The sequence below is a fragment of the Cyprinus carpio genome, chromosome B7 (genome assembly GCF_018340385.1).
Source record: "Cyprinus carpio isolate SPL01 chromosome B7, ASM1834038v1, whole genome shotgun sequence".
Classification (NCBI taxonomy): Eukaryota; Metazoa; Chordata; class Actinopteri; order Cypriniformes; family Cyprinidae; genus Cyprinus; species Cyprinus carpio.
In genome coordinates, this window is record NC_056603.1 from 35315501 (window position 1) to 35328129 (window position 12629).

A 12629-nucleotide genomic window follows, 5' to 3' on the forward strand; every position below is an offset into this window, starting at 1 on the left:
AAGATAGAAGAGATGCGTCTTTAGCCGTTTCTGAAGGATGGCTAAATACTCAGCTGCTTGTATCTTTTTGGGCAGGTCATTCCATCAGCAGGAAACAATTAAAGTAAAAGTCTGTGAAAGTGATTTTGTGCCTCTTTGGGATTGTACTATAATTTGCTGTTCACTTGCAGAGCACAAGCTTCTGGAGGGCACATCAGTCTGAAGTAGTAAACTTGGGTAAAGAGGTGTGGAGTCAGTTGTTGTTTAGTAGGTAAATATCTCTTAAAAGTATCAAATTGCAAATAAAGTTTCTGGAAATCCAATATGAATATTGATATTACATACTAAAACTGATGAGATTGAACGCAATGATTGTGCATATGTTTTGAGTAAATAAAATGTGATGATAACAAATTTAATGTTTTATTACATATTGTCAACAAGTTTTGCCAATATCAAAAATGTAAGCTAGCAAAGCAGTCACATATCAATGCTTTCTCAGAAACACTCAGTAATGTGTGGTCGGAAGTATTTTCATCATTCTCAGCAGAAGTTATCATGATCACCATTATCACCACGGAGGGAAGGTTGCAAGCTTTGCAAATACTGTGTAAAAGCCACTAGCCATAATAATTTGTCTAGCATGCTCAGGGGAGTGTTGAATCTTGAATCCTTTTCGTCGTGCATATGGGAGGGATGTGTCATCATTATAGTCGGTGATGGTCTAAATTGCCTGCCACAGGCTCCATGTGTCTCTTGCTGTTCTTGCTGTTTTGAGGGCAGCTTTATATCCTGATGTGATCTTTATCAGCCTGTGAGCATCTGCTATCAGCCATGGCTTCTGGTTGGCACATATGGTCTTGGTGACTGTTAGATCATCATTGCACTTTTTGATGTAAGCAGTCACTGTTTCAGTGTACTCTTGCAGGTTTGTGTGGTTTTATGTTGTGTCTTTAAACGTTCCAGTTTGTGTCCTGGAAGCAGTCCTGTAGTGCTGAGGCAGCATCATCCGGCCATATGGTGATATGCTTTGAACCGGTTTGGCGAGTTTGAGAAGAGGTCTGTATGCTGGAATTAGCATGACAAAGATGTGATCTGAGTACCTGAGGTGGGGGTGGGGGCAGGAATGGGGGAGAGGTTTGTATGCAGTATTTTGCCTTTATTTTTCGGTTGTGTACACCAGGTCCAATGTGTTCACCTTTTTGCAAAGTTAAAATGTTGGTAGAACTTCTGCAAAACTGTCTTATCTTGGTTGACGTCACTAGTTACAAAGAAAAAAGCTATCACGGTTGTTGGTTTGTTACTTGCTGATAGAGCTGTACAGTATGTGAAGCGTTAACACACAATGACAGTAACAATGGCTGTGAACTCCCACAGCAGAGAGGAGTGTCAACACTTTACAAACATGACCTCTACCAGTGACGAACAGTGTTTGGAGACTATGAAGCATTGTTAATCCATTCTTTGTTGATATAGCAACACAAACCGCCTCAGCAAACCGTACGGTCTTGTGGGGTTTGCCTTTAGCCTAGCTTGTATGCCTCAACGTTTATGTCCCCCTGACACCTCTTGTCATGTCTGCTTGAGCAGGTAGCATTAGTGACCAAGGCTGAGGTCTCAGAGTATGGCTTCTGCAGTAAACAAAGTTGTTGTTGCTCCTCAGTAATCATTGTGTGAGGTATGATATACATGCACTCTCAATTTCCAGAAGGCGCTGACATTGTAGACATGTTCCAGTGTAGTTTTCTGATAGTCTGAGAATAAATGACATAAAAACATTCTTTAGGACCCAGAACAGTAGGCTCCTATGATTTATGCAATGCAGAAAATGTGGATGGAATAGCAGAATCCAGCTATAAAAAAAACGGAATTTACAGTTTAACACAGAATTTCACAGAATTTGTCAAAGTTTGGCTGAATTAATCAGAAGGTCATTACACTTGAATCAGAATCACGATATGGACTAGTATTTGTAAATATTAAGCCGCAAAAAGACTATTTAAATATGAATCCTGCATGTTCTGTATGTCTCTGTGTAAATGAATAGTGCAGACGCGCGGTATTTTTACTAACTTTACGCGTGAAGCTCACAGTGAATATAGCGTCTACAGTCTTACTAGGACATAAATACATGAACAGCATCTCCAGAACTGCTGTTAGAGTCACTTCATGAGCATTTTACTGTTGCATTTGAGTTAAACTAGCATCTTATCAAACAGAAATGTAAATTCACGGCAACTCGTCAAAATAAGTTTGGTTTAACTCTAAGACAATGTCCCAAATGATACTATACACTGCATATATGTAGTGTATGAATTTTATAAGGTTGTTTTGTCAATAATAATCAGAGTCTGATAGCCCCTCCCCCTTCGCGACGTAATTAAAGCTGCGACAGTTGAGTGTGTGAAGTGTCCAACATTCCACACTTCATTTTTTCGCTTATTTAAATGCATCAACCAGGTATTTAAAGTGCTTTTTTTTTCTTTTAGGAATTTTCAGCATGAATGCACTACTCAGACTATTTGTAGTACAAAATGTCATAGAGCATAAGTACGTGATTTGGGACGCACCTATTGTGCCGGAAACACATTAGGTATTGTTCAGTAGATTGTACATAATACAACTATACCACTAAAATTACTAAAAAAATATTTTTTTTTTTTGAAGGAATAATCATACAATATTTCTTCAGTTTTAATTGTAATAGTAAATCCTCTTTATATGCCAAAACATTTTATTTGTTTAATTGTAAAATTGAATTAATGTTTTATGTCTTCATTTGATAAACAGAAAAATTATTTTAAAAAATAATAATAATTAAATAGGCCTACATGTCACAATTTCTGAAGAAAAAAAAATCATAAGGCTATTGTAAGAATAAATGAAACTTTTTTATGCATTCATATGGTTAGACATACTAAAACAGAATTTGGTAACAATAAAACATAAGGTGGGGGAAAAATAACAATTCATAGAGCCCTTAACATTTTTTGTTAAATTTTAATAAACTGATGTTAAATTGTTTCATGATTATAATTATGTTACATGATTTTAATAAATTAGACATACTTTTTAATAAATAAAATGTAACCATTAAAAAGGTGTCCAGAAAAAAATTAAAACATAAAAATAAAAAAATGGAATCCAGAAAAATTTTAATGGAAAAAACAGAATTTGGGAAAAATTAAAATGGATTTCATAGGGCCCTAAAGTAATAGTGTCCATACCACCATCTTGGATTACATTACAAGAGTGCTATCGATCGCTCCAACAACTTTATGGAAGTCAGCAATCGTCATAAAAGAGGCTTGCTTTTGCGTATGGTTTGAAGGTCAGTTGGGAAGTCAATGAATTACCACAGCATGTTTGGTATTGTTAGGGCTGCAATGGTGGTATTTAATAATCTGCTTATTGTTGACTGTGCTGGGCTCCAAGTCATCACTTGTGCACTGCTGCATTTTTCCAGTTGCCAAAAAATGTCATTGAGTTATTGTAACTTTCATTTCTGCAGTCAGAGCATTGTTTCATAGAGTTGGAGAAGTTACTGAATTTCTTACAAAGGTCAGCAACATAAAGTATATCTTCACAATCTGAATCATTTTAGCAACTGTGTCATCATCATATATTTCCAACACATTCTTTCTTTAAAGTCCATGGTCTCCGACACCTTACTGCCATCTTGTTACTCCTAACTAGGTTAGAATACTTTGAATCACCATAAATCATCTAATTTAGGAGCTGAGATCTAGTCTTTACATTATGAATCTATTCTGACATGCATACGACCAGAGATTTATAACTGAGACACTGTCTGTGAAAATTAACATAGACATAAGATAAAGGCAATAGCCTGGAGGTTTTTTTCGGCTATTTCTATCTTAGTAGTTAGAAGAAAAAGAATGACTTTGGAAAAAAGTATTTGCCCTATCCCGTGTGGAGGTCTGTGTATGCCACTGTGCCTGAATAATCAAAAAGACACAATAATAAATTCATGGTAAGTAAATGTTTTTAAAGCTTAAAGCTGGTACCTGGTTGTAATTAAATCATCATCAATCATTAGTGAACTTGTGAGTTTTGTAGTCCTTCTTTATGCATGGCCCTTAAAAATGTGTGTCCACATAGGGGAGCACTGCTCCCACACCAGATACTGCACTGAGCTGCTTTAGACAGCTTTAATGTTTTTTTTTGTTTTTTGTTAGTTTTTTTGTTTTTCACAAGGCCAAGGGACAGTCCGATTCGACATTTAGAAGGTTTATTATTATTATTATTTTTTATTTATTTGTTTTTAACATTTAATAATTCTTCCTAGGTAAAGATAATAGGAAGCTTTTAGTGCCCCTTCATTTGAATATCTGATATGCTGGGATTGTACACTCCTACTCATGTCATGATCCTTAATGACTAATTTGTTAGTCATTTACAGATGAGTCAGACCCTGTTGCATTTTGAACAATGTTGACTCCACGATGAAACATGATTACATAAGATCAAAGAGACAGTGTCATCGAAGACAGGACTCAAGATACAACAAAATGTCTCATTCATGTAAAAAACCTTAGTAGTGTCAAATTATAAGGCATTCGAGAAAAAAAAAAAAAAAAAAGGCCAGCAGAAATTCACATAAATTCGAACATTTAAACAAATGTTCTCTGAAAAAAAGCACGTGATCTAAGGAAATCACAACACAACACTGCAGTATACCGAAACCGCACTGGCCAAAAGCACCTAAAAGCATTCTGCTTAGACCCTAACAATGCGTGTTCTGGTGTAATGTATACCCACTTTTAAAATTTCAATAAAATTATTCATTTCAATCAAACAATAAATAATAATTAAATAATAAATCATTGCAAATGCAAATTTATTTTGATCTCAATTATATTTTAAGCATTCATGTTTTGTCTCTTGTTGACCTTGCTTTTTAATTTCAAATTATAATTTATGTATATATATATATATATATATATATATATATATATATATATATATATATATATATATATATATATATATATATATATATATATATATATGTGTTTAAATTTAATTTTACATTAAATATATTAAGATATAAACATATATAAGTAAATACATTAATAAATGTATACAATATTATGGTATTTTAGGATAGAGCAAAATTCCACTGAGACCAAAATGTAGGCCTATTTACTGCACTTCTCTAGTGTAGTTATACTAAATGTACACAGCTCCTGTTGTATAAATAACATTTTAGTGTTTCATGGTGCTTTTTTGTTTTCATAGTAGTTCATTGATTAATAAAAAAATTCCAATTCTCAGCAAGCGAATGTAACATACAGACGACGGAGAGGTTAAGGCAATGATCAAAATGCCACAGATTTATTTATAAAAGGTAATCACAGAAGTCAGAAGTATCGAAAACAATGGAAAGGGAAAATGGAAAGAAATTAACTTAAAAATAAGAAAAACAAACAGAAAAGAATATCAAAATAAAGATTCCTTATACAAGTTGACTGGTGACAGCACTGGCTCTGGGTCCGTGGCTGACTCATACTTCTCAATCTCTCTGCATTCAACCCAGCCAAAAGGAATGCCCAGAAGGAATCCTCCGGATAATGCGATACACACGCCAGATCTAAATACGAGGGTATGTTGGAGGAATTGTACCACTGCTGGCAGATTCATGTCGTTGTTGTGGTTGATTATCCAATGTGCAGGCTAACGGTGAGGATCAAAATGCAGTAGATTTATAAAAAAAAAAAAAACAAACAAACAATCTTACATTTTCTTCACAATAATCAGCCAAAAAAGGGATCAAACACAGGGCTATAAATACAAGAGATAACAAGTAATTAAACAGGATACAAGTGAACAGAATGGCTGTGTCCAAAATCGCCCCATACCCTTAATGTACTTTGAGGGTCGTGCCAAATGAATTCCTGCATCTCAACCGAAGATGACTCTTGCGGCTGATTCATCCATCCATCAATTTTCCAAACTGCTTGTGGGTAAAGCGTAATATAACAAAAGTACAAATTTCCCTTTTATTAAATTATTAAATAGTTTAATTAAAGTTTACAGATGCTAGTTTCCATGATAGAATTTTTTATTTTCTTTTTACTGGAGCTGCCAGTTTGATAAGTTATGTTTATAAACTGGAACCACAAACTATGCAAAGTTGGCAGGTCTTCCAGTGCACTCAGTGTCTGAATTCACTCACTTGTTTTCATTCACTCCTTCAAGTGGACTATATTAGTGGACTAATGTAGGGAATAGTGAATGAGGGTATAGGGGGCAATTTCAAACAATGTCAACAATTTCAAACAATGTTTTCAAGCAAATGATTAACTATGGAAGCCAACAAAGGAACACTAGCAACCAAGGACACAGAAACTAAGCACAGGAACTGACAACATAAGGACAATGGAAATTAATGAACATAAGAACAAAACAAAATATGAAGAATGCACAAAATATAGAGTCGTAGAACAGATTATTTGTGACACCAATATTATTATTATTATACATTTATTAAGGAGCCATAATAATAAGCCAAGTCAACTGCTTCAATAATACAGTCAGTCAGTCATTAAATACGTCATTAGAAAGTAGTTTGATTCTGTTCAAACATACAAAAAAACAAAAAACTAATCTACAGAATTAACGTTCTACAATATGTAACCTCTAAAGCCAAAGAGACTTTTTTTTCTTCATCAAAATGTTTTATTGGGTGCAAATTAAGTGCAAATGGCTCAAGATGAGTTTATCACTGTTATTAAAATAATAATAATAATAATAATAATAATAAAAACTGGTTAATTGTAATGGTTAAAACAGTGCTGAATGTAAGAAGTGCTTTTATGCTTCTTTTATGTGTAACTATTCCATTCACTCTCTTAGCACTTTGTGGCATAACACGGTTGTGTTTCCTCAAAAATCTCTCTGTGATTTGTCCATCTGGTCCACTGGTTGGTTTTGAATTCCTCTGGTGGTGGAAATTATTTACTCTTTTTTTCCATGGCCTTTGAACTTAGCCATAAAGTTGAACGCTCCTAGATATTCACCAAGCAGCACACCCATTTTAGTGGGTAAAAGACTGTGACAGAGTAAAAGCAAGACAGAGATGGAAAATGTTATACATGCAAACTGAAAGACACACACACACACACACACACACACACACACACACACACACACACACACACACACACACACACACACACACACACACACACACAAATGAAACTATTTCAATTTCTCAATTATTTCTAAAGCACAAAGAGACAGGTGAAAGACAACCCTAGATCAGAGAGGTGTAAAAGATAAGTTTGCTTTGTATTCTCACATTGTTGTAAATAAACAATGCATACTCTTTCTCAGTGTTACCTGCACTGAGATTATCCCTGTTTATTGTCAGAGCACAATAAGAAAAAAACACATTTTTTACTGTATATATAGCTAATTTTTATTAAAACCCACCCTTTAAGTTGTATAGCTTTAGCATAGCAGCTATTTTATAACGGCTTAAAATGCTGTTATTATAAAAGATAAACATGAAATTATAATAGATCTTTAACTGATGTCCAGCATGACTTACTTCTTCAAAACGATGGCAATGTAGATGCTTCGAGGCATATAAACATAAACCTGTTCCCTTCTAACAGCATCCACAATTTTCCTACATGCATACTCCGGCTCAAGAATAGGCATGATTCTGGGCCATCTGCAAAAAAAACACACATACACACCAGTATAAGCACTTTGTCTTTGAAGACATTTACAAAGCAGATTAAGAGGAACTACAGGAATAATAAGGCGTCCCAACAAATATTACTCACAAGTTGCAATTCACTTCCCACATTCAGTTCCAAAATATTCGCATATACATCATTCAAAAACATTCTACACATTCTCTGGCTCCTTCTGTCTATCTATGAGATATGTTAACTAATTTGAAAATACTTTTAGTTACTAATAATACTGTAGCACTCTTTGCTAAACATATTGTTGACCTGTAACCCATCTTTGGGTTGTGACCCACTTAGACAGTTCGACCAGTAATAAATTCCAAACATACAAACACTCTTCCATGTTGAGCATAAGAGAAACACACGCACGCACACACACACACACACACACACACACACACACACACACACACACACACTCACAGATCTTAGAGAGCACCTGGTGAATTACATGACCTCTGTCATATTCTGTCTGTCCTACATGAGTGTCTCTTTCTTAAGCAAACTCACCGTTACTCTCATTTAATCATAATCTAGTTTATTAAAATTTCATAATGCATACAGATTTGCAGAAACTCTGGATAAAACTGGTTCTATGTTTTTCAACATATTATATAACAATATAATGCATGTTTAAGTGCACTGTATGTTTGATGTTTGTGTGCAGAACAGCCACTGGCTCTGCACTCTCTTACCGCCACTCATACAAATTTGCATCCCCTCCAAAAGCCTACAGTTATAAAGTGAGCCATGACTCATGGTACCACCACATAAAGACACATTATCGCTTTCCCATGTATTCATGCATTTCATGTACATTGTTCCTCACTGGTAGAATGCTCTTACTAACCCTACAGACAGATGATTCCCTTATAATATAATATAATATAATATAATATAATATAATATAATATAATATAATATAATATAATATAATATAATATAATATAATATAATATAAATGTTTAAAAAACTGCCATAAGAACATGACATAATCCTGTTGATGTTAACTGTATTAAAAATAAATCTCTGTGCTCTGTGCTCACAATTTTTTATTGTTCTAGCATGTAATCTTATAGATTTTTATTCTTTCTATAGGATGAAACACTTTTTTATTTCTCAGCTGTAAGCTGCTTTGTAAAAGTAGCTGTTAAATATAAAGTTCTGTAATGAAACTCTAGATGGCACAGGCCGATATGTTCTAACAAAATTATATAGATGTTATTACATCATCATTCAAATGGCGCAGTTGATTGGTTTCTCTTCACATAAGCAGCCAGTGAGCTTACTGCTCAACATTCAAATATTTGGCTAGTGCTTGCTGTAGCATGTGCAGCACGCTCAGAAACCATCCACCTTCCCCAGCTCCACCTGTATAGATCTGCTACAGGTTAATTTTATGCATGTAACATATGGGGGTTATTTCATATATGTTATATGTGCAGCAGCATTATTTTCTACATGCTCACAGCAGCAGTCTGTGGACATACTGGCAGTAGTACTTGATCTGCTGTAGCAGTGTAGTAGATCTATTTAGCCAAGACCAAACACATAAACATTGGAATATACTGTATATTAACATGTTAAACTCTCTGAGAGTTGTCATGGCAGAAATTAATAAATGCAAATGTACATGCTTCTCCATTGTACTGGTGCAGATTGTACATGCTACATTGTCACAGACAGCATTCATAAACTGTGCAGCCACGTCCACAGTTTTATCATAATAAAAAATAAATTAAAAATACAGTGTGTTGAGCAATACAGAAAATGTTTGGTTAAGTAGGCAGGAAAAGTAGGTTATGTTTATTTTTTTAGAAACAGTATGTTTCTTACTTTGTGTTGGCACCATCAAACATGCCAGTGTTAATGAAAAATGGGCAGACTATGGTGGTCTTCACTCCATCACAGCCCATGGCCAGCAGCTCTAGTGCCATAGACTCAGCAAAGCCAACTGCAGCAAATTTACTTGCACAATAATCTGTACAAAAATATTCAAAAGCACAATTGTCATTTGAAATGTTTACTTATTTCTAAGTGAGAGATTTACATTGTTATCTACCTGCCAGTCCATTTACTCCAATAAGTCCAGCGGAGCTTGCAATACTGACCAAATGGCCATGATTAGCAGCAATCATTGCTGGCAGAAATGCCTTGTACATCTAAGAGGAGATATAGACTATCATGCTTTGTTTTAGCATCATTTAGAGGCAAAAATACAGACAGACAGACAGATAGACAGACAGACAGACAGACAGACACACAGACAGACAGACAGACAGACAGACAGACAGATAGATAGATGGTATACATACCCAGAAATGTGACAGACTATTGACCTCCATAGACTTCTCTATGAGTGAATCAGGAGATTCCAGGAACTTCTTCCCAGTAACAATTCCTGCATTATTTATCAAAATTGTGATATCACCAACCTCACGCTTTACTTAATAAAACAAAGGGACTGAGTCATGAATTACACAAGATCTTATTAGACTGTCAAAATGTAAACTTGCTAAAATTTAACACTTAAGGGATCACTGTTGTTCTGAAGTTGAAAGTATCAAAGCAGTGCCATAGTTAGAACTTAGTCACAGGAGTTCATTGTGGTTTTTCAACCATTTTGAGTAGGCTATACTTACTAATTAAAACAATCAAGCTGAAACCATTAAAATTATTAACAGACACTGTTATAATGATAAAACGTTTTACAATGTACTGAAAATAAATAAACATTTAAGCAAAAGAGAGTGAATGTTTATAGTCATAATGTTTATGGTCATTACAAATTTGGCACTTGGGTAGGTCTCGTGGCACATGATGACATACTTTTCCTGACCTCAAATAAATGAAAAGGCAGATCCCATTAAAGTAAATCCTAATACACCTAAAACATGAATGTAAAATGTAAAAATAAATAAAATATACTGTGTCTAGGCCTATGTCTAGGCAGTTGTCAGCTATGTACACTGCAGTTACTTAATATGCAGACGGAAGATTACATGTAGTGTAGGCTACTATATGTCTTTGTACTGAAGTGCAACCGTGTATTTTACCTGGTTTGCGATTCTGTACACTTCCTCCCGGTCGCTGCAGTCGCAGGTATATGTGTAAGCTCGTGCTCCGTGCGTTTCTTTAATCATACGAGCAGTCTCTTTATTACCGTCCTCATTAATATCCCACAGCACAAGATGCGCGCCCAGGCGCGCGAACTCCAGGGCCATGAGGCGACCTATGCCACTGCCCGCCCCGGTCAGCAACACGATCTCCCCGGACACATTCTTCTTTCGAGGCGGTATAAATAACCTAACGAATGCTTCTAAGCTGTAAACCAGTGACATCAAGAGCACCTGAAGAGTCTCCAGGAGAAAGTTCATGATGATGATGAATAGATCCTAGAGACAATGGTTATACGTTTAGCAAGTTTATTCAATTTGTCAACAATAGAAAATGTACGATGCCATCACAAATTAATAATTTAGGCGAAAGTTATCATGTAGTCGTATTTACTCGTTGTCTATTAATGCGCAACAACTGGTATCTTACCCCACTCGTTTGGATTAGAGCTGACTAATACAAGAACAGGTTTGCTCCAGCGTTTAACCGTATGGATGGATTATCGACCTTCGCTCTGTCCGATTCGTGTTTACAGAAAGACAAAGTGCAGTATTTGTGTAGCGAGAGTAGCCTACTAACGGGACAGAATGTGATGGGCGTCGCATAAGTTTAACCATTTGACGCCCGCCAGTTTCCTTAACAACGCGCACATAAGAGAATCTAGACTTGAATTAAACCTTTATCAGTTGCCTTAAATAAATTCATAAAGTGAATAACAGCTGCAGGCAGCTCATTTTATTATGGTGGTGGAATTAATATGTGACATTTAGCTACAAATCTTTTCTAAGCTAGCAGTGTAGCCTATAACTTCTGTAACAATATTAGCCTATACACGATTATGGTCTGCTCAAGCAAGCATTGATAACCGTAATTATAACAATAACTATAGGACTACAATTTAGAGAGAGAAAGAGAAAGAGAGAGAGAGAGAGAGAGAGAGAGAGAGAGAGAGAGAGAGAGAGAGAGAGAGAGAGAACAGAATAGCAGAGTCCATATCACTAACATCAGAGTAGCCTATAGGCTAATGGAGATCACTTACAGTGAATTTTGTTCAGCTGATGAATGATAGGCTAAAAACAGAACTGCAGCGCATAAATAAATAAACTGAATGTTTTCGTCTGTTCTGTGGATGTTAATATAGGCTAGTTATTTCGTTACATTTATCATCCTTGGTTTGAACAAGCATTTAGTTATTAGGTTGCACTCCAAATAAACAGTGTATGAAAGATACTTGTGAATATCATGAGACTTTTCACATTCACAGAACAAAGGTTACCCTATATTTTGTCTTTATACCATTGACTTTCATAGCCCTAAAGTGACATTTAGTGAAGTGGGATTTGGGTAGAAGATACACTTCTATGAATTCCCATTACTGATATTACTGAGTGGACTACGGAGAACCTACAGCTTTCTTGATAACCCTTTGATTTTATATGCCCTGTATGATACCCAAATTACATTAGACTTAATTAATGCATGACAGAGCTCTTGTTTAGCAATCACATGGTTATGGTCATGGTTAGGATCAAAGGTAAGAGACATCTGGCCTAGATATGCCACGTGTAAAATACATTCAAATAGAGACAGTGATAACATGCTGTATTTATTGCTTCCTCACACTAGTGGTGCTTTATCTGTAATCTGTATAATAAAGACCTTGCATGGTGATTTTTTTATGCAGGATAATATTTTTTTTCAACTGCTTCACAAATTCAAGTCCCCCTGAAAGTGTACTACCTCTTGCCTTGAGGTATTGTATGAGTTTCATGATAGTCATGTCATTAGTAGAAGTGCTTTTCACTT

At 35.3% G+C, this 12629-nt stretch overlaps 1 protein-coding gene across 4 annotated transcripts; it reads right to left on the reverse strand.

Moving 5' to 3' along the window:
* Nucleotides 1–692: 692 nt before the first annotated feature.
* Nucleotides 693–11415, reverse strand: sdr16c5b (short chain dehydrogenase/reductase family 16C, member 5b). Of its 4 annotated transcripts, none has more exons than XM_042728421.1 (7): nucleotides 11253–11415; nucleotides 10758–11101; nucleotides 10022–10148; nucleotides 9769–9868; nucleotides 9543–9687; nucleotides 7556–7681; nucleotides 693–1733 (listed from the first exon to the last, which is right to left on the reverse strand). In XM_042728421.1, the coding sequence occupies exons 2-7, from the start codon at nucleotides 11081–11083 to the stop codon at nucleotides 1646–1648; spliced, it is 912 nt and encodes a 303-aa protein (XP_042584355.1). In that variant the 5' UTR covers nucleotides 11084–11101; nucleotides 11253–11415; the 3' UTR covers nucleotides 693–1645. The 4 variants fall into 4 exon arrangements, with proteins under 4 accessions (XP_042584355.1, XP_042584356.1, XP_042584357.1 ...); XM_042728422.1 differs by lacking the exon at nucleotides 693–1733 and adding an exon at nucleotides 5306–5676; XM_042728423.1 differs by lacking the exon at nucleotides 693–1733 and adding an exon at nucleotides 5306–5705.
* Between the last annotated feature and the right edge of the window lie 1214 nt (nucleotides 11416–12629).

What these genes read in the sequence shown, in the direction of transcription:
- sdr16c5b (XM_042728420.1), bottom strand. Translation starts at nt 11,083, where the DNA reads ATGAACTTTCTCCTGGAGACTCTTCAGGTGCTCTTGATGTCACTGGTT. An exon ending in ATAGTCTGTCACATTTCTGG is followed by an intron (nt 9,869 to 10,021) that starts GTATGTATACCA and finishes ATCTCCTCTTAG; the next exon opens with ATGTACAAGGCATTTCTGCC. An exon ending in ATTGCCATCGTTTTGAAGAA is followed by an intron (nt 7,055 to 7,555) that starts GTAAGTCATGCT and finishes ACTCTGTCACAG; the next exon opens with TCTTTTACCCACTAAAATGG.